General features: G+C 50.0%; 1 protein-coding gene across 10 annotated transcripts in view; it reads right to left on the bottom strand.

The window, feature by feature from the left end:
* Nucleotides 1-2,066: 2,066 nt before the first annotated feature.
* IQSEC1 (IQ motif and Sec7 domain ArfGEF 1) overlaps nucleotides 2,067-25,632 on the bottom strand; it is a 443,112-nt gene continuing 419,546 nt past the window's right edge. For 6 of the 10 annotated variants that reach the window (XM_053672884.1, XM_037167386.2, XM_053672883.1 and 3 more), the window contains 9 exons: nucleotides 24,122-24,288; nucleotides 19,348-19,487; nucleotides 18,866-18,895; nucleotides 17,184-17,309; nucleotides 15,877-15,976; nucleotides 14,138-14,299; nucleotides 13,077-13,253; nucleotides 7,666-7,715; nucleotides 4,156-6,400 (listed from right to left, as the gene is read on the bottom strand). In XM_053672884.1, the coding sequence (XP_053528859.1) occupies nucleotides 5,843-6,400; nucleotides 7,666-7,715; nucleotides 13,077-13,253; nucleotides 14,138-14,299; nucleotides 15,877-15,976; nucleotides 17,184-17,309; nucleotides 18,866-18,895; nucleotides 19,348-19,487; nucleotides 24,122-24,288 (1,510 nt within the window). In that variant the 3' untranslated portion in view covers nucleotides 4,156-5,842. Of the gene's footprint in view, nucleotides 6,401-7,665; nucleotides 7,716-13,076; nucleotides 13,254-14,137; nucleotides 14,300-15,876; nucleotides 15,977-17,183; nucleotides 17,310-18,865; nucleotides 18,896-19,347; nucleotides 19,488-24,121; nucleotides 24,289-25,632 lie in introns of all 10 variants that reach the window. The other 4 variants (XM_053672886.1, XM_053672887.1, XM_053672885.1 and 1 more) reach the window with 3 other exon arrangements.

Below are 25,632 nucleotides of genomic sequence, written 5' to 3'. Positions count from 1 at the left end.
TGGGAGCTAACTGAACACAGAAGCAAGAGGGGGGATACTTGCACAGGCCCAGTAGCAGGAGGAAACACAGCTTGTTTGGGAACCTGAAAGGCTCATGTGGCTGGAGTGCAAGGCCAAAGTGAAGGTAAATGGTAGGTAAAGGCTGGCTCACGCAGGCTTCATGAAGGCCACGGGAATTTTGTTTTAATCATAAAGAGCATCAGGAAGCCATTGACATGGCTCTAAACAGCTTGCACCTTTAAAAGATTTCCCTGATACCATGTGGAGAATGGATTTGAGGGAACCACTATGGTGGCTGGGAGATCAGTTAGGGACGAGGTAATGGTCTGAAGTAGAGTGACAGATGGGAAGAAATGGATGGATTCAAGAACAAGTAGGAGGTAGAAATCAACGGGCTTGGTGACAGAATGGAGTTGGAGAGTCAAGGGAAAGGTGGGTGTCAAGAACAATTCCTAAGTTCTGATTTACATAACTCAGTGATGATGCCATTTGCCAAAATAGGGAACATGGCAGAGGCCCCAGTTTTGTGCGTGTTTGTGTGTGATCATAAATCTGGTCATGGAGACAAGAGTTTGAGGTATTACTGAAAGATCCAAAGGAACGTGGATGCTCAGAGTAGAGGTCTGGAAGGAAGATTCAAGTTTGGAAGCCATAGGTATATGGAAAGTAGATTGAAAATTTATTCTTGCATGAAATTGCCTAGGAAAAAAGTAAAGGAAGGAAGAAAGCTTGGACCTGGTCCTTAAACCAACACTTAATTAACATCACCATGGAGGTGTATTAGCCACAAAGGAGGCAGTGAAGGCATTCCCAGAGAGAAAGAAGAGTGCAGGATCAAAGATGCCAAGGATACTCTGTTTGGGGAAGGAATGGTGAATGGTACATCAGAAGCTGCTGCAAAGTCAAGTAAAATGAGGCTAAAAATGTGCCACTGAGTGGGGCACAAAAACAGTATGCACACATTAACCACATTTGTAGAAGTTTCACAGTGTCATGTGTCCCCAGCTAGACTTCTCAATGTCAAGGGTAGCAAAGGGCAAATAAAATTCCATAAAATTTTGAGGATGATTAACACACACTAAGATAACGAGTGGTTTTACTGTGACCTCCTCCTCCTCCCAGCCATCATTGTTCAGATGCATTTTGACAAGACCAGTCCTGTTCTGGTCACTGGACACAGAAAGGTGGATCAATGCATCCCTTCCCCCCCAGGAGTTCACCATCTGGTGGGGGAGACAAGCACAAACCCGGAGAAGCATCACACCAAAGCACTGGTTAGCAGCTCACCTACACTGAGCTGCTGGCAGCATAGTGTTCAATGTGCCAGAGACTCAGATGCTGAAGTAGAGTGAACCACTTCAAGGAATTTTAATAACCAGCTTCTCTACCCTGAAGAACCCCTGAATGGCCTGGAAAAGGAATGGTTACGCAGGTCCAGAACTCTGATAACATCTTTTAATCAACATTCACTTCTTTATGAAGGGTGAGACACAGTTAATTTTGGTCACTAAAATTACCACCCCCTCCCCCAATTAGACCTTCCAGTTTTACTTCATTTTATACTATGTACTGAGAGAGGTTAAGGCAGGTTAGCTGAAACTGAATTTGGTTGTAGGAAATGAGAGACAGTACAAATCAATCATATTCTCGTAGAACTCTTTCCGTAGAATCAGAATTCATCTTCCTGCCTTTTGCACATCACATTAACCAGCATGGGAAAAGAGGTAACTTTGACCTTGTTAAAGAAACTCTCGTCAAGCATTTGAGGGCTGGGCCATTGGTTTTTTTTTCCCTCCCTAAGTCATACCCAGTCTACCTCAACACTTCATAGGATCCGTCTTCTCTAACTTGATGAAAGCCCTAAAATCTTAAAGTTGCTAGAAATTAGAAACACTGTTGACATCTTCTCTATGAGGTTGTGATATGCACCTTTATCTTAAGCATTCTCAAGTCAGGCCAATGTCTTCTAGGAAACCCAGTGCCCATAATCACAAGCTTATCAGCAGGAAATCTCTCTGTGGCCAACAGGGAAACATCTGGACTCTTCAGAAAAAGTGAGAATCTGATCATTTTAAAGGATTTATTTGATTTCTCCACATGATCACAGCTATGGTTTTTCACATCAATAGAGTCTGTTACTACTCACAAACAGAATGCATATTAAAAGAAAGCACTCCTTGCCTCCTCACAGTTACTGAGGGGGTGTCAGCCTTCTTGTGAGTGAGGAGTCCCTTGAAGTCTGCATTCAAGACCTGATTCTAGTCATTTAAAACAACTCAAAGGTGAGTGACAGTTCTCAAGAGGAGACAGATATTGCATACAACCTCAGCATGACCGCAGACAGGACAGCGACACCGACGTGTACAGGAGGCACGAGGGACCTCCAGCAGGCTCTTCCTGCTTGTCCCTTCCACCACCCCCACTTACATTGATTCATTGTGCAGTCGATTTCCTTGATTATTGTTGTTATTTAAAATACGTACAAAATTACTCATTTTTCAGGCAGGGAGGGTGATGATATTTTTACAACAAAACTGTAAGATGCATGCTTAACCTGTAGAGACAGAGCTTCATATGGAACACTGAGTCAATACCGAGGGTCATGTTTAAATATCTGCTGTCTTTTCAGCTCATTTTTTTTTTTTTAAGAAAGAAGAGGCTTCTGCTGCATGCAGTACATGGTGGAAAACTCACGCTACACTAGAAGACTGAAGACATTTTTAAGCAAGATGTGCACATCATATTAGGATAAACTTTATTTTTTACAGTGTTGTACAATTCATTAATAAACTTAAAAAAATACAAATACATGATTTAATTGTTGTCCCAGAAAAGATTTTTTTTGATATTACCAGCTGCTTCCTCTAAGGGTTGCCTGTTCCTGTCAGAAATTATGTAATTGAAATAATTTGTGCGACTTGAGAAAAATGTCCCAAGAGTGTCCTGACAGATTACACAAACATCGTGGTGGCGCTTGGCCTCCTGAGGGCACGATGGGCTCTGTGAACAGTAGGTCCCCACAGCTGTGACTCTGACAGGCTGAGATCCAGATAGTACAGCCCATGAAAGCAACATGGGGGTCACGTCTGGCTCTAGTCTCTTTAACAGAACAATGTACTTCTGGAAACACTTCCTATGATAGGCTTGCAAACGAAACACAGAGAATGACAAGACCTCATTGAACACAATGCACTGTATAAAGTTGGAAACACTGTATAAGGTTGGAAACTGCATTTGTTCAAGAAGCCACCTTTCACTAGACCTAGCCCTGTGGCACCTAACAAACTCAGCGTATCAGTAACAGTTTTGGAGGTGAGAGTTCCAAGTGGCCCTCGGAGCACTGCAGATGCAGTGATGGGAGAACCCTCCCAGAGGCCTCCACCACTGAATTTATTGTTGGTTCTTTTTGCTTTGTTTCTCACTAGTGCCTGTCCCTTTGAAAAGAGCATCCTTGTACCAAACAGCCTGTATCTTTTCTGGAACAACCTATAGTTTACAGTTGAACTCTACCATTGGTACAGAAGAGTAAAAAAAGCAGACATATTTAATATGTTATAACTTTACTTCAACTATTTGTCAATAGTAACACTGATATAGTTTGCAAATATACAATACATAGATGTGGCTTCACACGATCAACATCTATGACACACGGTATTTGACTTCCTTGTCAAAACAACATCCTTTAAACTGCACAACAGAGAATGCCTCAGGGAGCCTGGGTTTGAAGAAAAACCACGGAATTCAGGAGTCAGTGGGACCGGGGAGCCCCCCCTCAGCCGGGCCTGGACCAGATCAAGTGCCTGTGCTCTTTACCTCTCTGAGTGGACGCCCAAGAGAGAGATGCTGGACCAACGAGAGGGTAAAGGCAGGCAAGTTCAAGTCACACTTCTTTTTAAAAAAGGCTAAATTCTAGATTGTTGTATTTGCTCTCTGTGGAGATTAACAAAGTGCTCAGTTTGCAGATTTGCTGGTATGATGACCTCGATGATATGGCAAAGAGGTGGTGGGGAGTGAAATGGACAGACACCCAGCCGGCTGGCTAAGGTGGGCTCCCCTCTGTCGTCTGCAGTCCGGCCACAGCTCACCATGACTTCCAGGAGCACGAAGCCCCACAGCCCACAGTCCCGTGTTTGCTTCGCCCTTTCTGAAAGGGCTCTCCACCTGGGCAGGTGCCGTGGGGCAGTCCTCGGGGTCCCATGGCTTAGGAACACAGCACTGGTGGCTGCAGTGGCTCGAAAGGCTGAAACTACAAAGTATGGCCCATGGGTGACTCAGGCACAGAACCGGACGCGTGCAGCGCCCGGTCCCAGGGGAGCGGATGGTGTCACCACAACACGGAAGCAACAAGAGCACAGCTGAGAGTCATATGATGCCCTGGCAGCTAACTGGACCATGAGAAGGCAGCGGGAGCCTCGCCGGTGAGGGCTGGGCACTTCTCAGCTGGGGTTAGAGGGGCCACAGGGATGACACAGGGGTTATGCTAGCACATGGCTACATGGAGTTACAATGATCACGGCTACCACTCAGAAAATAAAATGGGAAACACACACACTGCCCTGGTTGCTAAATGCTAAAATCAGCCTGCAGGTCTGAAAGAGGTTCCTGGTGAAACCGTGCTCGGGGGGCCTCTGCCTGTTGCAGCTGGAAACAGGATGAAAAAGTTATGGTGCTGAGGGAGACGAGGATGAGAGCTGGTCGTTCCGGGTTGGAGATGCTACGTCTGCAGTGTATGGGTGCCCCTCTCAGAGGACTCTGGGTGAGTGTGCATCAACTCATATGCATATAAAAGAAATATGGGTCATGGAAATTCACAGTCATCACAGCCGTTCAGATGTCTATGAATCTGTGTGTAACCGATATTCGAAGACAACCAGTTCTTAACTAGTTATCCTGAGTTGCTACTGTAGTTTACTGCATTTTATCTATTTGCTTACCTGAAATAACAGAGCAATTATAATACTGATTACTTATGATAGTATTCTGTTAATAAAATAAGGATTTCTATAAAGCAACATTGGACTTTTAAACAGTTAGATCTATGTTACTTGGCACAGTTAGTAATGATTGCGTAAGTAATGATTTAGTCCTAGAGGGACTTCTTTGCTTTTTATGAAAATATGAAAGTATCTGAGTTTGTTCCTAGCATTTAGGTTTTCAGTCTACTCTCTCATACATTCATCTAAGGTACTGTCTTTCTATCAGGTACGTGGAGCTCCTTGTAAAGTCTATATTGCTAATTTTGTGGACTGAAATGTTTGCCTTTCACACACAAATACTACCTATACAGTATATATATATATATAGATTTATATTTATATATTTATATATTTATATTATATAAAGTTTACTTACGTATTTTCATCAACCATATCAGGTCTACTTAATTTTGCCCATTGTCAATAAAAGAGCAATAATGCAGCGAGTTTTGGGTTTTCTGTTTTGTTCTGTTCTGGTTTTTGTGTCTTGTTTCTTCTTTCTCTAGGCTTTCATATGCATGTACAACTAGGGAGGAGCGCGGTCAGGGCTGCGTGGGGGTGGAGGGGTGGGCAGTTCAACAACAACTTGGCCAGAGGTACCATTTCAAAGCTGATGGTGGCTGAGGCCCACCCCTTGGGATGAAGAAGACGGAGCCCGGGGCTGCAACGCTAAATTAAATCAGGAGCTTTGTTTCCTACAACACGAGCCTATAGGCTTGGGAGCTCCCATCCAGGCTGTGGGGAGCGGGGGCCGGAGATGGAAACGGAAGGGCCCTGGGTCTGGTCTGAGGTTGGCTGTCCCCGGCGTGTCTCTGTGTGGTGTGCACTTGTTCCAGGGGGTCTGGGACCCCCTTTCAGGCTGTCTACACAATTGTGCTGATGACGCTGGGTTTCGCCTTGCTGCTGGTGGGGGGCGGTGGAACAGGGGACTGCCCGTGGTGGTGTCCTGCATGGCTCGAGTGGCCGGGATGGCTGGCGTGGGCCAAGGGCAGGGGTGGGTGGCTGTGCACGTGGGCCCCGTAGGGCAGGTGCCCCCCGGGGGGTCCATGGTGGTAGGCGTGTGCGTGCTGCATATGCTGCGGGGGGTGGTAGTGGTGGTGGTGGTGGTAGGGGGGCGGGTTCTGCTGCATGTGGCAGTACTGGCTGTGGTGCCCATGCACCTGGGCCTGTGGCGGGCCCTCTGCAGGCCCCTGGTGATGGCTTGCCACAGAGTGCGGAGGGTGGGGCAGGCTCGGCAGGTATGGGGGTGGCTGGGGAGGGGCTGAAGGCAGGTAAGCCTGAGGAGGGGGCTTCCCTCTCTTACTCCCAAATAAGGAGCCCAGGAGGGAGGATGAATTAGGCATTGTCTGGTGTGGGCGAGATGGACACTCTCGTGTTGATGGAGCTCTCCGGCGCATGTGAGGGCTGCTAATGATGGACCCCTAAAAAGGAAATTCATAGAAATCAAAATTAAAGCACTTATCTTAAAGCACAATCTTAAAGCACTTATGTCAGAATGAAATTTTTTTAATGTAAAAAGTTCACCCACTGACTGCTATGCCTTAGTTCAACTCACTGGCCACAGAGGGCAGGGCTGGGTGAGGCTGGACTCTGGCGCCACTTCCTACACGACTGTGGCAGGTCAGCTGCGGGGTGAGGAGTGGCCTTCCAGTGAGAACAGTGGGAGTTGGGCAAGAGAGGAGGGAACCTCCTGTCTAGGCAACCACAGCAGCAGCACAAGTTATGGCTCTCAGCCTGACAAGCACCCTGTCACAACAGGTGGCCTGAGCTTCCAGATCAAAGCAGTTTGTTTGGGGGTGTCCGTGAGCAGTGTGTGCTAGAGGAGTGGGGCAGGCTGGTGTGTGTGAAGAGGAGCGCTGTTCCTGCTGAAATCTCACCCTCGGCTCTCCTGCATGCTCTGAAAGGGTCCAAGAGCATTTGCTCTACCTGTGTGGAACCCAAGGTTTCTGAGAAGGTGGTAAAGGGACAGGAGAGGCTTGGGAAATCTTGTCCTGGGGCCAGGGACTGACTGCCTAGGCATTTCATTGCAGCTATCTACTGCAAACCAAATAAGGAAAAAGAAAGAAACAAAAAGGTCTGCAAGCCAAGGTTAAGATGTGAACAGTAATATAGAGATGGCTGGAGGATGAATGAAATCTCATGAAATCCACACTGTTTTTCTTTCTGTCATGGCTCTCCTGCTCCCCCAAGCTGGCTAAGCAAGTCCATGGTGCCCTACCTGCAGACACACAGCAAGTGAAACTCCAGGAAGGAAGCAATGGGGATGGTGGAGCATGGAAGTCAGGAGACTGGCAAAGGGGGAGGTTGCAGGAGTGCCCTCCAGCTGTTGCTTCCGCCCAGAAGCAATGCTGGTTGGTGGGTAGAGACAGGGAAGTGCCCAGAAGCTGGGGGGGTAGGGTGGGGGGGTGTTAATCATGCTGGGAGGCCACAGGGGAGAGGGGTTAAGTGGGAACTAAAAAAGAAAAAATCAGAGCCAGCCCCCACCATTGCAGCCCAAACAAGCGGTGAGATTCTAGGCAGAGGGGATTCTGGCATGCACTGGGCCGAGGCAGGCACTGGGGATGGGGGTGTGTTTGCACCTCTGTGCAGTAGGGAAAGCACACACACACAAAAGACAACAGGTATAAACCCAGGATTGGGGAGGCGACACACGACAGCCAGCTGAACGTAGGTGCTTCCTACTTACTTCCACAGTGCTCTCTAGCGATCCCGCACTGCTGCGACGCCCTCGCTTCCCTGCCCAGAACATGCAATACCAGAGGTTAGACGCGGACATGAGGCCAGGGCACTGTGCCGCTGCCACCACCACCAGGCTCAGGTATGGGGCCCACCTGCTGCATGTCAGGACAAGAGGAGGGGCTCAGCGGGGAAGCTGGTGGCAGGGCGGAAACTAGTTAATAAAAGGGGGGGGGCGTTAAACAAATAAAAATAAAATTAGTTTTCAACCAGCCCCTTCTCCTGAATCAGCAGTCTGTGGGAAGGGGCCACAGGGCAGGCCAAGGTAGGGACACAGGTGGGGCCCACAGCCCCATGGCTCAAGTTGGCCCAGGCCAGCTGCTGAGGGGACAGGGTAAGATAACTTCTCCAATGGCTAAAAACAAACAAAATGTGGTCCACGGGCCTGACTTTCAGTGCATTTCATATATGTATAGTATGTATCTGCATATACATATACATACACATACATATATCTCTCCCTCCTCCAGGCAGGGTGAGAATCATGGTTGGGAAAAAACTAAACCAGACACCCTTTTCCTCCTGGGTAGGTTAAAAGAGCTGGTGCCTCCAGAAGTGTTTGGTTTGTGCAGGGCCCTGGCCAGGGGCAGGAGACAGGGTCAGAGGCTGCTAAGGGGGGCCTGGAGTCCCACTCCCCTCTGTGGGTGCCACCCCAGGATGCCATTAGCATTCCCTTGGCGCCCACTGCCAATGCCTTTTTAGGTCCCCAGAGCATGGCATGTGGTAGGCACTACATGTGTTGGGTATATTAAAGGAAAGTTGAGTTTTCCGCTTGGTTCTGGATGTTCAGTGCCTGGCCTGGCCTGCAGAGTCCCTCTGAGCACTTCTTCACGGGTTCCTGCAGGACATCCAGGCCAGTGGGAACAGTGGTACATAAGCTTAGAGGCCCAGCCTCCAACTCGTCTCTGGGAATGCAGATGGGCAGGGGTCACAGAGAAGGGGCCTCCCACTTGACGTTTTCTAGGCTTCCATCTGTGCAGCCCTGGGCATGAGTTGAGCACCATGTTGGTTGCTGCTCAAGTCCCTAACAATGCAGGACAGGTGTCACTCTATCCATGCCAAGGAGGAGGAAATGGAGGCTTTGGCTGATGGCCTGATCCCCTCAATTCCCGAAGTGAGCAGGGTTCACTCCCAGGTCTGCCTGTCCACCTGAGGCTGGAAATCTTGGTCAAGCTGCCTTCTGAGCTGGACCCAGGCCAGGCCCAGGAGCCTGGAAGATGGGATAGATGGCCATATGCCTCTCTGTGGCCTGCACCTCTGTGGAGAGGGTGTGCCTGTGGGTCTGTGGACCTCACAGCAGCACCTGAGCATGCTGGGTCACACCAAGAACAAGGCTTCAGTCCTAGGCAGACAGCAGCAGGCTCAGGTAAGGTCCTTTGCCTTGACTGCTGACCCTCCACCCTTCCCCAGCCTGAGTTTCAGCTGGAAGCCTGAGGCCTACAGAATGCCTTGCTGGACTTTGGCATGTGTGAGAGGGTCAGGACAGGGTCACACAATGGATGAGGGCAAGAGTGTTTTCCACCAGTTTCTGAGGGCCAGGAAAAACTCTTAATCCCAGCCAGAAGAAAGATGATGGTCACATTTCCTCATCTTCCAGCTGGTGTGAGAAGAGAAATGACCTTCTCAAGGCTCTCCTTCCCCTGTCCAATGTGGGCCAAGACTTAGGAGAGCTTTAACTTGGATATCTTTGAGTGATGTTAGGTTTCTCAGAGTTCATTTTTTCCACTTCTCAGATCAGCATGAGACATGGGGTGTCCCTACAGCAGCTCCCTGGACTCCAGTCCCAAAGCCCCACTCACAGGCATACCCACAGACAGCTGCCCACTACACACCCGTGTCCAGATGTGTGCACACAAACACACCATTAATAGAGGCAAAATATTCCAGAACAGAGTCTCACGTCCACATAACCATACTACCACTCATCTGCCCTGTTTCCAGATAACCTTCCCTGGACCCTGCACTTGCTGTAGGCGAACCCTTCCCCAGGCAGCACCTCTCCTAGAACCGGCCTGATCAGAAATTATGTCTGGAAGGGGTTCCCGCCATGGCTGTTCAGAGCTTTCCCCTGCCTCTTAGAGTCATGACAGAACATGAGCTTTCTGCCCAGAGGGTTGGCCCTGCGACCTTAGCAATGCTGGAGGCCGCGCAAGTGCACTTGCCCAGTGACAACAGCCACACACTGTGCCAGGCCCTGTTCTAAATGCTTGGCAAGCATCAGCTGTCTCACAGAGATGCTTAGAGGGAAGTACCTTAAAGGTGGGGAAACTGAAGCTCAAAGATATTATTTGGCCAGGGCCTGACAGCTAATGAGCAACAGAAGGGGTGGGGGGAGAAAAGATCTTATCAGTGTGACTCTGAAATCAGTGTGCTGTGTGTGTGTCCTCTGCTGGGCTCTGGTTGGGTGGCCATCCCAAGTGCACCCCTGAGCACAGACTGTCCCAGGAGAGGCAGCTACAAGCCATTTGTGTGCAGAGTGCCCATCTTGGGGCAGCAGGTGGTGCTTTGGAAACTGGCCACCAGGAGCCACCAAGTCTCCCCAGATGGGACTGCCCTGGTGCAGGACACAGCTCTACTCCTGGAGTGATGATGGGTGCAGGCAGGTCCTACGTCCCCATGGGGACTGGTGTTGAGCAGCTCCGCTGGAAAGGTGCAGACCTCAGGGACCCACAGGCAGTGTCCATCATGACTTAACTGATCTGGGGGAAGGGTTAAGGCCTAGTTACACTGTGTTCAAGGTCCTTGCCAATCCTTGATCATGAGCCAGCAGGGCTCTGGTGCCATTGAAATGCCCACAGGACCCTGACCGAAGGAAGACTGTTTGGAGGGATGTGGGGTGAACACCTCATAGCTTAGTGGGGATCTTGGCTCGAGCCCAGGCCCTTCTGCCTACCTCTCAGGATGTCAGGAGGCATCTGCTGCCAGTTCTGGGCTATCAAACCAAGACTGTCTCTTGGGTCCTGTAGGTTCATAAAGGGCTGAGGCCACATTCCTGGTAGGCTGTCTCCTAGGTAGCTATGTAAGCTCAGATCTGGGGCAGCTGTTCTTAGACAAGTGGTTGGACTTGCCAACCACTAAATGTGGGGTTTCCTGAGGGGACAGACTCCCCAAGGCCTTGCTTCTCTTCAACAAGGTCATCTCGGTGAAGGCCACAGTGGGTGGGAGGCTGCTGCATCTGGAGAACTCTGGCCAGCCTCGTGCAGAGCACACAACTCTGGTGGCTAAGCCCAGCATCTTCTGGAAGGCTGCTGCATTGGCCTGTCTCCTTCTGGAGGTCACAGGTGGCCTGCTCCTAGTCTGGGGCCATGGTGGCTGCCAGAACTTAAACACCCACTTCACCTCACCTCACCTTCCAACCTTCCTGGGGTCAGGGCACTTTCTTTCCTGGGAATTTGTTTCACTGTAGCTTCAGTCTCTGAGAAGACACAATCCCTAGAATCTTTCTCAGCTCAGAATCCCTAAATGAAGAGTGGCAAGAGTAACAATAAATGAAAATCAGCCAAATTTTGGAGCTCCATCCCTCCCATGGCCATGTGCCTGGGCATGTGGCTCTGTCTGACCTCTAAGCTCTGGGAGAGTGGGACATACTTATCACCTGGATTGAAGTGAATGTGTCTGGACATGCTAAGAACCTCAGTTTGAACAGAGTCACTGCCACCTGAGGCGGCTGGACAGGGTCCTCTGGCCCTCCAAGGAAGAGAGAGGCCAGAGCCTGCTACACTGCACAAACCCGAACACAAGCTCCAGCCTGGAGGCCCATGGTAGCCCAGTTACGTTTAGCTGGGTTCAGAAGCCACAGGGAAAATCAGTGGTTCTCAACCAAGGGTGATTTTGCACTGCAGAGGGCACCTGGCAATTTCTGGAGACATTACTAATTGTTATGACTGGGGAGTAGAGGCCATGGATTCCGTTAAACCTCTTCTGCTGCAATGTCACCACAGCGAGGAATCATCAGGCAAAAAATGCCAACAGGGATGGGGTTGAGAAGCCCTGGGTTAACCCTCATGCTGGCAATGGATTTCTGATTTTCACTATGGGAAAAAAAAAATGACAAGACAAAAGCAAAGGAAAAAAATCCAACTAAAAAAAAGGAAACCAAAAAAGAAGTAAAGAAAAAAAGAAAAAAAAGTTCTGAGAAATGAATAAGCCAAACAAAGGGAGGTGAGCTCCTGGCAGGGCAGGTACCCGATGGCGTCATGAGCAGGCTCTCATGGGGGGGCCTGCAGCTGGCCACTTGGTGATGCCTGAGGCAGGGCGGGGCAGGGCCACGGGTCCTCTGGAGAAGAGGAGGCTGAGCTCGGCCTGTGGGCCTTCCCCAACAAAGCAGGGGCTCCTGGGACCAGGATACCTGAGGCCTCAGGGCAGGTAGAGCCTGGGGTCCCAGGATCCTACAGCGCTGTGCAATGCCCTGCAACCCCCACTGCACTGCAGACTCTGAGCCTCCTCCCAGGAGAAGCTGACTGGCTAGACATGACTAGTGGGAGGATGAGCACACTGCCAGGGTGTACCCTTTCGCCCTATAGCTCCTCTGATAGGACAGCAGGCAAACTGGGCTGAGTAGCACTCACAGGCAGTTAGTGCAGGTCTGCTCCCATAACTCTGCTTTACGTGCCCCAGCCATGAGGACCAGGCCATGTAAGGGCTGCTGCCAGTAGACGCTCCCTGCTCCCTGACACTCCAGGCACAACACCCCGTACCCCTACTCCAGGAAAGCTGGGAGGCCCGAGAGGTGCTGCTTGCTTGGGGGTTAAGAGGCTGGCAGCAAATTAAACACACACAGAAACAGAACAACAAATATCACAGTTTCCACCAGGGCTTTCCCCCGATTCCCAGGGCCAGCTCTGGCTGCTGCTTCTGGGCTGGACAGAAGCCCAGAAGGGAGACCTCTGGGGAGCAAGCAAGACCAGGGACAGCGGGAGAGGGCGTTTCCAGACAGTTTAGAGAGCTGTACTCCATTTCATTCATCAGCATAAAACACAGGGGCGTGGCAGCACAGAGGACACAGGACACATCCATCAGCGGGCCTGGCTTACTCTTTGTGAGAACCAACTTCAGAAAATAAATAAAATAAATAAATAAAGCCCTGGAACAAGAAAGGGAGAATAGAGGAAACTTCCTTGCTTTTCTGCCTTTGACAATTTGGTCCTGGGTTTTTTTGTTTTTGTTTTTTGTTGTTTTTGCCTTTTGGTGACATCCTCTCTGTGTGCTGTTATGCTGCTATGGTTTGGGGATGATCATCGGAAAATCAGTGGAGCTCCGTCTGAGCCCTCCACCACCAGCCACGCTGCAGTGCCCTCCCGGCGCGCAATGCATGCCCCAGCCCCTGGAGTGCCCACTCTGAGTGCTAGGCTCAGCTCTTACCAGCTTCTGAAAGGTCCCTCAGGGAGCTGCTGAGGGCGCTGCGCTTGAGGCCCTCGCTGCTGGCGTAGCTGTCGTCCAGGCAGGCCCGGTTAAGCGTCCCATTGCCTGACTCCTTTTTGAGGCTGGAGCACTGGGACATGCTGGGCCGCACAACACCCTTCTGTTTCTCGAGCTCCGCTGGAATAGAGGAGCAATGGTCCAGTGAGAGGAACACAGCCTGGGGAGGACAAGGTTGGGAGTAGGGCGGGGCTAGAACCCCCTCACCAGGGGGAAATAAAGAGGACCACTGCCCTCTGTTCAGTGTTGGCACTGTGACTAAGTCTCTGTCTACCTGAGATGGGGAAAAAGTAAGGGGACAGGTGCTGTCTTAGGAAAGAAGTGTGATGGTTACCTTCAATGAAAGGAAGACAAAACCAGACTCTAGAAGGGACACTGGAGACGCCACAACGCCTTGTGGCCTGCATGAAAGACAGTCACTTTCCAGGCTTGAGGATCAACAAGGAGAGAGGGTTACTAGGCCTGGAGATAAGCTAAGTGTTGATTGGCCTTTTGTGCAAGGGCAAGAAGTAGGCACGACTGAGCCTCCAAGGGTGAGGACTGGAGCCAGGAGAAGTAGGGGTTGTAGTCAACTCTGGAGAACCCAGGTGATGGGTTCTGCGCATGGCTGTGACCTCATCAGTCTTCTGTGCCCTGGTGCAGAAAATGACTAAATAACAACCGCAGTGAAATGCAAAGAGCTCAGCTTCAGAACTCTGGGAGCTCTTGTCTCATGGGGTAACCAGGAACCAGGGGGGTCTCCCCAGTCAGGACAGGCCTGGGCCTCGGAAGCCCTGGCTTTCACCAGGAAGCCTCTGCCACCTTGTCCTTCCTCTGTGCCACCTTCTGTGGCCTGGGCGTGTGGGCTGACAGTCACATGGACAGGAGAAGACCAGAAAAGACTGGGGCATATCATTTCTGTGGGCTCACAGTCACTGCCACCACAGAGGAGCCAATGCCTGTGTCCAGTGATTCCTAAAAGATGCTGTGGTTGCTGGCTCTTCCTCCCCAGGTTTACAACTTACACTCTATCCTGTGCTTCTCCATCTCCTGCACCTCTGCAATAGACTCCCGTAGGTCATCGCTGAATTTCTTCCGGTCTTGAGGATTGGGAGCGTTAAAGTTTATTAGCACTTTTATGTCTGCTCCAGGGACTGCAGATGTGAGCCGGATGCCATTGGGGTAGTCTGCAAAGGAGAAGAGAACGGATGGGACCCTGCATTCTCTGCCATCTCCCTTCTGGTCAAGTAAATGCCAGTAAGTCTGAATTCAGGATGGGCATGAGAGAAGTGGTTAGAGTGCAGGCTTTTAGCAGGCATGTTTGATGGAGAAAAAAGCTTCTACAGTGCAGCCTGGTAGAACCACCAGGCAACCTCCATCTGCTAACTTGGGCACATGTTGCTTGGTATAAAGTCAGGGGAAGATCTGGCTCATCTTGAGAGGAGGCCAGGGCTCTCTTCTTCTCCAACCTGAAGGTCATGGAACCCAGGTCCTTCATTTCCAGTCCCTTGGCCTCTAGGAGATAATGGCCAGGTACTGAGTCCAGGCAGAGACAGAGGCAGCATCCTATGGTAGATGGAGTCTTACGCAGTCACCTCAGATAATTCTGGGACTAGACTGAGCTCTGTTCTCTGCCAAATGGCCTCTAGAACCTCAGCAACCTTGGGGTACACTGTGGGTGCCCCCACACCTAGTGCACTCTGTGCTGAGTGCAGCATCTTTCTACTCAGACCTGCCTGGGGCCACTTCTGAATGCAAGGGTTCTCTAGGTCATTGGTCTCTTGGAAGCACCTCTCCCGCCAGTGGAAATTGAACATTAATTACTGAGTGTTTGAAGGATCTTGACTCAAACACCAATCTCACCTTTGACCCATGTCAAGGCTGAAGACTTAGACACTTAGAAGCCCAAGAGACTCTTCTGAACGCAGGTGAGACTGAGAGCGACAGTGCTGGGGACGGAGCGTGCCACTGGGGACCCGCCACACAGGAGTCTGGGCCCAGGGACGCCACTGTTTCTCGTTTTTCATGAGAAGCCAAAAATATTAATGTGAAGATTTGAATATCAACTCAACAAATTTTTTAAAGTATATGAACTAAATATAACGTAATCGAGCCAGACGACCCTAGGCCTCTGTGATCCACTTACACCCACAGAAGGCCTCCAGCTGCACCTCAGAATGTGTCCCGACCGAGTCCTCCTCTGTGCCAGGAGTGCTTCACACGTGCGCAGTCCCGCCACATGGGCACTGGCACCGTCCCATTTTACAGACAAAGGAAAAGCAGCCCAGAGAGGTTAAGCAGTCAGGCCACACAGCTGCTGACCATAAGAGCTGGGATTTGGACACTGGCTGTCAGCCCCGGGGCTCAGTCCTGCACCTGTGCATTCCTGCAGCACCTGCTTGTCCACATGTGCGTGTCATTTATGCCATTTACTTCACGCTTTCCTATTAACATTTTATTTAAATAAATTCACTCTGCCCTAAATGAAAATATCACCTGCAAGAAGTAACAGTAAGAGGAAACCCAATGGGCACCATGTATAATGTTATTAAATCCTTTCTAATTGTTGCTGCTTATCAGTGAGCACTGGAGCAGCTCCCCTGGGCCTCTGTCCTCGACGGCACATGAAGAAAGGACAGAAAACGGGAGGAGTGCTTCCTGACCATGAACTCAGAGTTGTGGGACAGGTCACGGCCGTGTGCGGACAAGTGCCCAGCACACACGCACACAGCCGGGCCGAGGAAGGGCCCTCGCACAGACTCACACTGGTTCTCGAAGAGCAGGACCTGCATGCCGTAGAGGGAGAAGGACTGTCGAAAGTTGTACGTCACCGAGTTCTTCTTCTTCTGAAAGATCTTCGTAACCTGTGGGCAGCCGGAGACAGAGGCTGAGCTACACCATCTGCCCTGCCCTGGAGCAGCTCTGGGAGCTCAAGATTGAAAATGTATCTGACGGTGACCATGTTCTCCTGTAAGAATTACTCTGCGTTTCAGAAGCATGAAGGTCCCTGCTGCGGGAAAGAACTGACATGGGGAGGAAGGCACATCCATTCATACCTTGATGTGGACACTGCTTTCTGTTCCTGTGAGACCCTGGTGCCATCCTAGCTGGTTAAAAAGCCCCGCAATCCAGCAGAGGTGGCAGGCATGTGACCTCATGTGGCACTGAAGACATCGTGTAAGGGTCTTATGGCCAGGGTCCTATCTGACCACTGTAACCCTCAGAGACTAATTTACAAGGGAAATAGATTCAGAGGTTTGAAGTGACTTGCTCAAGGTCAGATATGCTTAATAAAGAACTTGACCCCACACGTCTAGATGCCCACCTCAGGAATCATACAAGTGCAGCTGGTCCTTAAGCAGATCTAGGGACAGGAACCTGCAGCAAGGAAGCCTATGGCACACAGTGGGACTGAGACCCGAGAACAGGTTCCCTTTGCTCTCTGCAAGGGCATCTTCACCCCCCACTGGCTCACATCCATGCTGCCTTTTGGGGGGCAAGCATGCCTCATCCCTTTGGGAACACCCCCCTACCCCCTTCAGTCCATTAGTCCTGGGGACTGTGACCCAGACTTAGCCACTGAGACAGCACCACACCTGCCTGACCCCATGGCTACCTCAGGCTCGGGCACAGGATACAAGACCTTTGCTGGGATTCTTAGGAAGAGAATCCCATTGGTGGCCAAGGAGACAGCATTAAGCCTGGAGCTGCCGAGGCCGACTTTCCCTTCCTGGACAGAGCCTGCCTGAGAAGGCTCCACATAGAGGAGAAGCCTACAAAGCCGAGAGATGGAGATTATTCAATGGAGTCCTGCTGACATGTCTGAGCTTCTGAAACAGCTAAAGATGAGGCTCTAAAATCCCTTCTGGACTTTTACGTAAGCCAGTGAAGCACCATTTTCAATGGTTCCAGTTTGTGTTAGATTCTGCCCCTGGCGATCCAAAGAGCTGGGCTAATTCCACCCCCTCACCTCCACCCCACACATGTGGGCATTTTCCCACATGCGGGCACACAGCCAGATCTCCCTGTGCAGCAGGTGTCAGCCACAAATGCCACGGGGGAACCACATACCACCAGGAGGTCATTAAACAGGAAGATTTCTCGCTGGTGCAGTCCAAGTTTCTGGGGCTTATTTGGGTCTGGAACTTCGAAGAGCCGGCAGTAGCAGACCAGTCGCCGGTGAGGCAGAGAGAGAACCTGTGTGGGGAGGGGAAACAGTGTCCTCAGCAGCCTGCCCAGCTCTGGGGCCTGGGCAGCACAGGAGTCTAGTGTGAGTGTGAGTTACCTAGCTGTTGGGCCTTGTGTTCAAAGCCACCTTTTCTTACAAACCATGCAGAGTAGACCACGTTTTATGGCTTGTGGCAGTTTCTCGCTCTGTCCTGTAGGATCATGGTAAGTGTCCCATTTCTGGAGAGACTTGATTCTTTCAGGCAAGTACCAGGCTTCTTAGAGGACCACACTCACATGTAAGCCCTCAGCCATAGAGAAATCCACGTTTCCTGAGTGCCCACAAAGCCCCCACGTGTCCCTGTAAACATTTTTCTAGAGAATATACTCTAGATGAGGAAACTGAAGCACAGAGAGATTGAGCAAGTTTTCTCAACCACACAACCAGGAAGCTACAGACTCTCAAGAGTTTTCCCACTGTCCCAGGCCCCTCTTAAATGACTTTAACATTTCCGAAGCCTGAGTGACTCTATTCAAACTCTTGAGCTATCCATCACCACTCTGTGGGGCCTGGTCTGACCCTTTGCTATGCACACTTATCTCTGAACACACCTGCCCCAAGTTCACAGAGCCCCCCAACCTTGCCACAGTCCAAGCTGCTATCAAGGCCTGGTATGACAAAGCATCGTGGAGGCCCAGGTGTGGTTCTAATAGCACCCCAAGTCCCGTAGGAGACAGACAAGTTAGCGAGGAGACAGCACATCCCCAGACAAGACCCTCAGAGGGTAATACATTCACAGGCAGGGGGCACTCTCTAAGGGGCACCCTGGTAGAGGGGTGTCTGAGCTCAGCACATCAGAAAGATAAGCTAAGGGGCACCAATGTGTGGCCCAGCCTGGCACACTCAGGGAACGGTGTTGTCTGGAGTAAAAGTACAAAGGAAAGAGGATAGTGGGATGTGAGGCTAAAGAGGTGGATGAGGGCAGGTCAGAAAAGTGTCCAGGAGTGTTGGTCTCTTTGTAGGGAAACTGAGAAGTGGAAGGTGGCCAGACGGTTTTGTGATGCTGACTTGGCTGATGAGCGAGGGGCAAAGACAAGTACAGGAGGGATGTGTCGTGGGACTGCGAGGCTTGCAGTGTACGTGTGTGCTCCAGGGGCATGCAGGCAACTTCCTCAAGGCCGTGGCAGCAGAGGATCCTCATGTAGGAGCATGTTGTTGGGGGCAAAGCCTGGGCAGGTGAAGAAAGAGAAGGCCCTCCAGCGCACACCAACATCATCTGTTTCAGGTACAGGGTCTCAGGGTCTGGGGACAAACCTTGGTCTCTGAGCTCAATGGGGCCCACATGAGAGCGAAGGGGAGTATCTGCTTTCAGCCCGATAGCACAGCCCTTCCTGTGTGGCTGCAGTCTCTGGACTTGCAGAGATTTGAGGCTGGGCTGGTTTAATTATGCAGATCAAATTTCTTATTGCTCCAGAAATTAACTCAAGCAGCCAGAACTGTGGATCTAGGGGCAGGGAGATGTGCCCACATTGCACACCCTCAGGGTGGGATACCAGCCAGAATGTGAAAGGAGAGGGATACTTACACAGCCAAGCCCGTGATGCAGGGATCCAATCTACATGGGGAAATAGCAAAGAAAAAAAAGACGTCAACGTTCCAAAAGATGTAGCTGGGCCCTGAGGAAACTAATAAGCTATGCAATATCCTCTTAAGGCACTTTCCCTTGGCTCTACTAGCTACACCAGGGGGACAGGTTGGGGAAGCCCTCTCACTGGTGGGCTCTGAGGGTATTTCCAAGTCACAAAGGAAGTGTACAACCCTGCCCATTGGTTTATTAAGAACCTCAGATTCTCTTCCACTTTAACCCAGAGTAAATGGTTGTTATTCCCAAATATTAGAAGCCACTTAAAGAAACCCAAATCCTGAAAGAGAGAACCAGCCTTGCCCGGAAGGGGTACTAGGGCCACTGGCAGCAGCCAAGGCCAACAGGTGACCTTGACTGGAAGAGGGATGTAAGCACCTCAGGTCCCCCCAGCAGCTCTTCTAAGACACAAGGCCACCACATACCGGCTTCTTCCCCACGATAAGCTTCTCCACCTTCTGCACCTGGGACACATGGTCCTCATTGGTCTTTAGCTCCCGCTTGCGGATCCGCTCGTAGATACCGATCAGCATCTCCCGGGGAATGTCCTCGCCGTCATCTACTCCTGTGCAGGAGACAGTGGTCAGGTGTCAGCTGGGCTGGGGCCTGGGTGGCTCGGTTAGCCTTGGATGCCAGGCATACTCTGATTTACCAGTTTCTAAACCAAATCAGAATAGTGATCGCTTTTACCACTCCCAGCAGAACCACAGACCTCCCACCAGAATCACAGATACTAAACATTCTCGATCAGTCATCAATTCCTCAGAGTTCTTCCATCGGGGGCAAGGCCAGCACAGCTACCTAGACAAGCATAGGGGGCTGTTCAGAAGGCTTTATAAATGTTACCTTGCTGATCCACAGTCCCATGGGGTGGGCATACTGCCCCATTCCACAGATGAGAAAGGCAAGGACCAGGGAAGGGGTTGCGGATGGGGTTGGGGTTGGGGTGAGGGGAGGCTATATAGATAGGATTTGTAAGTTCAGGCTCCAAAACTGGGCTCAAGGCCTCACTTCACCCCTTGTTAGCCTTGTGACCCAGTCTTTCTGAGCTGGGCATCTGTGAAACAGGCCATCAAGAGCACAGGTGACTTCAGAGGGCTGTTGTGAGGAAGTGTGAGCAGCTCATGGTATGCCCCACAAAGTGAGAGCTCAGTACATCCAAACAGTTTGCCAAATGTTGCCCCAAGGGCAGTAACTGGAGGCCAGGACTCAAACCCAGATTGCTCTGATAACAAGCACATACCTTCTCCTGCACGATCTGAAAATTGCTGTGAGAAAAGAAACTCAGCCCTACTCACAAAAGAAACACAAACCCACATCCATCCTCAGACAGTAGACTGGCACGAGTTCAGAGGTTTGAGAACGTGCTCTGTTGGAGAACATGCTCTGTTGGAGAGGCCTACAAAGCCCTTCAGACCTAGCAGCAGCCCTCACACAGTGTATGCTCCATGTAGGGAGTGGCTATCTGAGTGCTCTGAACTAAGCTTCTGTGTCCCCTCAGGCTCCAGTCAAGTTTGGGAAGGGGGTGGCCTCTATTCTCTCTAGTCTTCCTGTTATGGCAGTGCCCACCACCAGGGGGTATGTTAGAATGATTCAAATCCCAGGAGAGGTGACAGAGCAGCCTTTATTACACAAATAAAGGAGAAGAGTAGAAATTTTAAACTGCTCAAGAAGCTCACCGTTGGACTTGATTTATACCGGCTTTTTTTCACTTAAGAAAAAAATTTGATACCTCCTCCCTGGCTGCTCGAAGATCAGCCACCATCATGAACGGCACAGTAACTATCCAGGAAGTTCACGACTAACAGACTGCTTCAGCGGAAACAAATGGTCATTGACATCCTTTATCCTGGGAAGGACAAAAATTCGGGAAAAAGTAGCCAAAATATATGACATCACATCAGGTGTCATCTGTGTATTTGGATTCAGAGCCCATCTTGGTGGTGGCAAGACAACTGGCTTTGGCAAGATTACACAAAGAAAAATGAACCTAGACACAGACTTGAAAGACATGATCTGTAGGAGAAAAAGGCCTCAAGAAAACCCCAAGAGGAATGCAGGAACAGAATGAAGAGAGTCGGTGGTACTGCAGAGACCAATGTTGGTGCTGCAAAAAGTGAGCTAGAGATTGGACAACAAAAGGAGCAAAGATTCTTCAGTGACCTTCTCTGGGGTGACTGTACAGATTTTCTTGAGAGGATTAATAAACTAAGAACTTTTATGTGCAAAAAACTAAATAGATAAAATTTTTAACAATGATACCATTTCTAAGGGGAACTCAGTCCGCTATAGCTGGTATTTCCCAAGGAGAGGGACACAGCTCCTTCTCCCCTTCCTTCCAGGACTGCAGCTACAAATGGCACATGCCAACAGCTAACGTGGAGTCACCTGGAAAACAGCTGTTCCCGTTTCGATTCCTTCCCTATCTGATGCCAAGAGAAGGCCCACCTCTTGCCACCTACCTCATCAGCACCCGTCTAACATGAAGTCACCTGCCAAGGAAGAAAGGGCAGCCTCAGTCTCAGGGCCTAGCCAGAAACAGCTCCTGCTGGAATCAACAGTGGTACTTTCTTTTCATTATATGCATTTTATAATGACTGCCTATGTGTGGCAAATGCTACTGGTTTTCCATTTATGATAATGATATACAGCTCCTTTTAAAGATATATTTAGGACTTCCAGCCAAGACGGAGGCATTGGTAGACACACTGCCTCCTCGAACAACAAAAGAAGGACAACAAATTTAAAAAAACAACCAGAGCTGACAGAAAATCAAACTGTATGGAAGTCGGACAACCAAGGAGCTAAAGAAGAAACAATCATCCAGACTGCTAGGAGGGTTGGAGACGGGCAGCCAGGTGGAGAGGGCTCCTGGTGAGGCAGTGGCTGAAGAACTGGGGCGGGCAAGGCAGCAGCTTGAGAACTGGGCATTCCCATATTCACGTGCAGATAAACTGAGAGGAACAACTGGGTAGCGTGACAGACCGCAAAACCCAGGGTTCCAGAGTGACGAAATAAAGCCTCAAAGCCTCTGACCGAAAACACCTGTGGGGGTCCTAGAACATACACAAACTCACCTACCCGGGAATCAGCACCAGAAGGGCCCAATTTAATTGTGGATAGTGGGAGACGTGACTGAAAACTGGCAGAGAGTGGAGCAAGTGTCACTGTTCCCTCTTGGACTCCTCCCCCATATACTGCATCACAACAAATCAAGGTGGGTAGCCCCACCCTAGTGAACACCTAAGGCTCCACCCCTTACTACAGGTGCGCTGATACAAAAAAAATGGCCCAAATGAAAGAACAGATCAAAGCTCCCGAAAAAATACAACTAAGCAACAGAGAGATAGCCAACCTATCAGATGCACAGTTCAAAACACTGGTAATCAGGATGCTCACAGAATTGGTTGAATTTGGTCACTAATTAGATGAAAAATGAAGGCTATGAAAAGTGAAATACAGAAAAATGTACATGGAACCAATAGTGATGGGAAGGAAACCGGGACTCAAATCAACAATTTGGAGCAGAAGGAAGAAATAAACATTTAACCATCACTGAATGAAGAAATAAGAATTTAAAAAAAATGAGGAGAGGCTTAGGAACCTCCAGGACAACTTTAAATGTTCCAACATCCGAATCATAGGGGTACCAAAAGAAAAAGAGGAAGAACAAGAAATTGAAAACTTATTTGAATAAATAATGAAGGAGAACTTCCCCAATCTGGCAAAGGAAATAGACTTCCAGGAAGTGCAGGAAGCTCAGAGAGTCCCAAAGAAGTTGGACCTAAGGAGGAACACACCAAGGCACATCATAATTACATTAGCTGAGATTGAAGATAACAAGAGAATCTTAAAAGCAGCAAGAGAAAAGGAGACACTTACCAACAGAGGAGTGCCCATACGACTGTCAGCTGATTTCTCACAAGAAACCTTCCAGGCAAGAAGGAGTTGGAAAGACTTATCTGAAGTCATGAAAGCCAAGGACCTACATCCAAGATGACTCTATCCAGCAAAGCTTTCATTTAGAATGGAAGGGCAGATAAAGTGCTTCCCAGATAAGGTCAAATTAAGGGAGTTCATCATCACCAAGCCCTTACTATATGAAATGTTAAAGGTACTTATCTAAGAAAAAGAAGATAAAAAATATGAACAGTAAAATGACAACAAACTCACAGCTATTAACAACTGAACCTAAAAAACAAAAATAAACTAAGCAAACAACTAGAATAGGAACAGAACCACAGAAATGGAGATCACCTGTAGGGTTATTGGCAGGGAAGTGGGCGGGGGGGGGGAGAGGTAAAAGATACAGAAAATAAGTAGTATAAATGGTAGGTAAAAAATAAACAGGGGGTGGTTAAGAATAGTATAGGAAATGTAGAAGCCAAAGAACTTATATGTGCAACCAACCCATGGACATGTACTAAAGGGGGGAATGTGGGTGGGAGTTGGTGTGCAGGGCAGAGGGGAAAATGGGACAACTGTAATATCATAATCAATACAATATATTAAAAATATATATTTAAATAAAAAGACCAAAAGAAAGGACAAAGCAGTTTTGAGAGGAACATTAAGTGTAAAGGAGGGATGGGTTGGGCAGACACAGTGAGGGGTGCAGCAGGGACAGGGGTGGGGTGTGATGGCTCATCTGTTTGGCTGCTGCCTGCTGGAGGCTCCAGGACTCAACATCCAGACTCCATTCTGTTCTTCTGCGTGTCCTCCTAACCAGGATTTGCTTGACCCGTGTCTGGCCCGGCCCTCTGGCACTATGATGAGCTAGTGAGAGGCTCTCCAGCCTCTGCCCCCTTGTAACCAACTCCCCTCCACCTTAACTTGTCAAACCCCTATGCATCCTCTAACAACAAGCTAAAAACATCACTTACTCCAGGGGTTAGGCTCCCTACATCCTAAGACCCAGGCATGTGTCACCCAGTCTGTGCTCTTACCATGCGCACTACTAAGAAAGCACTTGTTCTTTATAGTACTTTGTGCTGTGTCTGCCAGTTCTTGGGACCAACACTCCTCAAAGGCCCCTCTGAGCAAGAACTGCAGGTGCTGAAGCCAGGCCCCCTTGCTCTCCCACGCACCCAGCACGAGGCTGTCATAGTCACCTCTCAGCCCCACACATGGCTGGGGGCTCATGCTCAGAGGGCATTTGTAGGAGGCTGTGCATTTGATCCCAGGGCCAGAACAGCTCACCTCGGAGGTTCTTGACGAAGTCCTCCAGCTTCATCTTGCGCTCAGGCTTGACGTTGGGGCTGTACATGTCTGTGTTGAGCAGGATGATGGCGAAGGCCAGGATGAAGATGGTGTCTGGGTTCCGGAACTGTCGCACCACCCCAGGGTTGCAGATGCAGTACCGCTGGCTGGGGGCCGTGGAGATGGAAGAGGGTCAGGGCCACCTCAGTCAGGGAAGGGAGGGAGTCTGCCTATCACTCATGAGTAGCTACCCAGCTCTAAACAGCTGAGGCTGGTCACTGCCCTTGGAGCCTCGCCTTCTGCACCTGGTAAAAAGGTACAACACTTGCCTGGCAGAGAGTGGGCCCTGACTATCCACTCGCCCCTTCTCACTCTAGTTATATCCCACACACCTGAACAGTAGGCAACGGCTTTCAGGGTGAAGACCACATTTCCCAGGCTCCCTATGATGGCTACAGACACGTGATTAAGTTATGGCCAATGGGATATGTGCACCTTCAAGGCTGTGCCTTAAAAAGCAGGGGTGTGCCCTCAACTCACTGGTCATTCCTGGAACAGGGATGTGATGGTGGGTATTGGACTGAGGTTAAAAGAGCCTGCCCTCCACACCACTGAAGACAGAGATGCACTTCCACGTTGTTTCAGTCTTGGCTTCTGGGGCATCTTGTTAAGGTACCTAAGCCCACTGCCTCATACACACCCTCTTGGGGCAACAGCCTTTGTGGGGGGACTCAGGGAGGCAGGAGCCACATGGTACTATCTGCCCCCACCTCCAAGAGGCCTCTCCTTGGTAACCTCTCCTTGGTAACCTCTCCTTGGTAACCTCAAGGAGGCATGGTAAGAGTGGCAGAAACAGAGCTCCATCGCTCAGACGATGAAGGCTTCAATTCTGTCTTCCCCATTAGGGGAAGGGCCACCCCCTCCAAGAAGCCCTCCTGAAAGGAAGTGGCTGAATATGCCCCCTACGCAAGGTCATAGGACTGCCCTCCTCCTGTGTCCACGTTCCTCCTTGGCCCAACACTTACGCTGAGCCCAAAGTGCTTCATCAGCAGTTGACTGTGTCTATCATGCTCAGCAAGGAGCAGAGGTGCCTACACACACGGTGTGCACAGAGTTCCAGGATGAAAGACTGTGCAGTGACCTTGAATGCAGGCTGTCTGTCATGCCAGGTGTTGGGCTAAGTGTGCCCACACGTCCTAAGTGGTTTAAACCTTCCAACCTGTCTAGGGTGGGTGCTTTTGTTATTCCCAGTTTACAGGCAAGGATGTGAGGCACAGCGAGGTTAACAAGCACAAGGTCACACAGCTGGAAAGTGGTGGAGTAGGGTGTTAGAATCAGGCCATCTGGCTCTGCAGCTTGTGCTCTGAGTCACTATGAAAGAGTGGCTGTCCCTGTAAAGGGCGAACAAATGAAAACACAGATGGACTCATGAATAGATGAGGCTCATGAGGACTTGGAGGAAGACAAAGACTGTTCGAAAACCCTGGCTCTAGCACTGACCAGCACAGTGC

This window comes from Artibeus jamaicensis, unplaced genomic scaffold (genome assembly GCF_021234435.1).
Source record: "Artibeus jamaicensis isolate MK-2021 breed Jamaican fruit bat unplaced genomic scaffold, CSHL_Jam_final contig_793, whole genome shotgun sequence".
In the NCBI taxonomy this organism is placed as follows: domain Eukaryota; kingdom Metazoa; phylum Chordata; class Mammalia; order Chiroptera; family Phyllostomidae; genus Artibeus; species Artibeus jamaicensis.
This window is presented reverse-complemented; position numbering and strand designations above follow the sequence as displayed.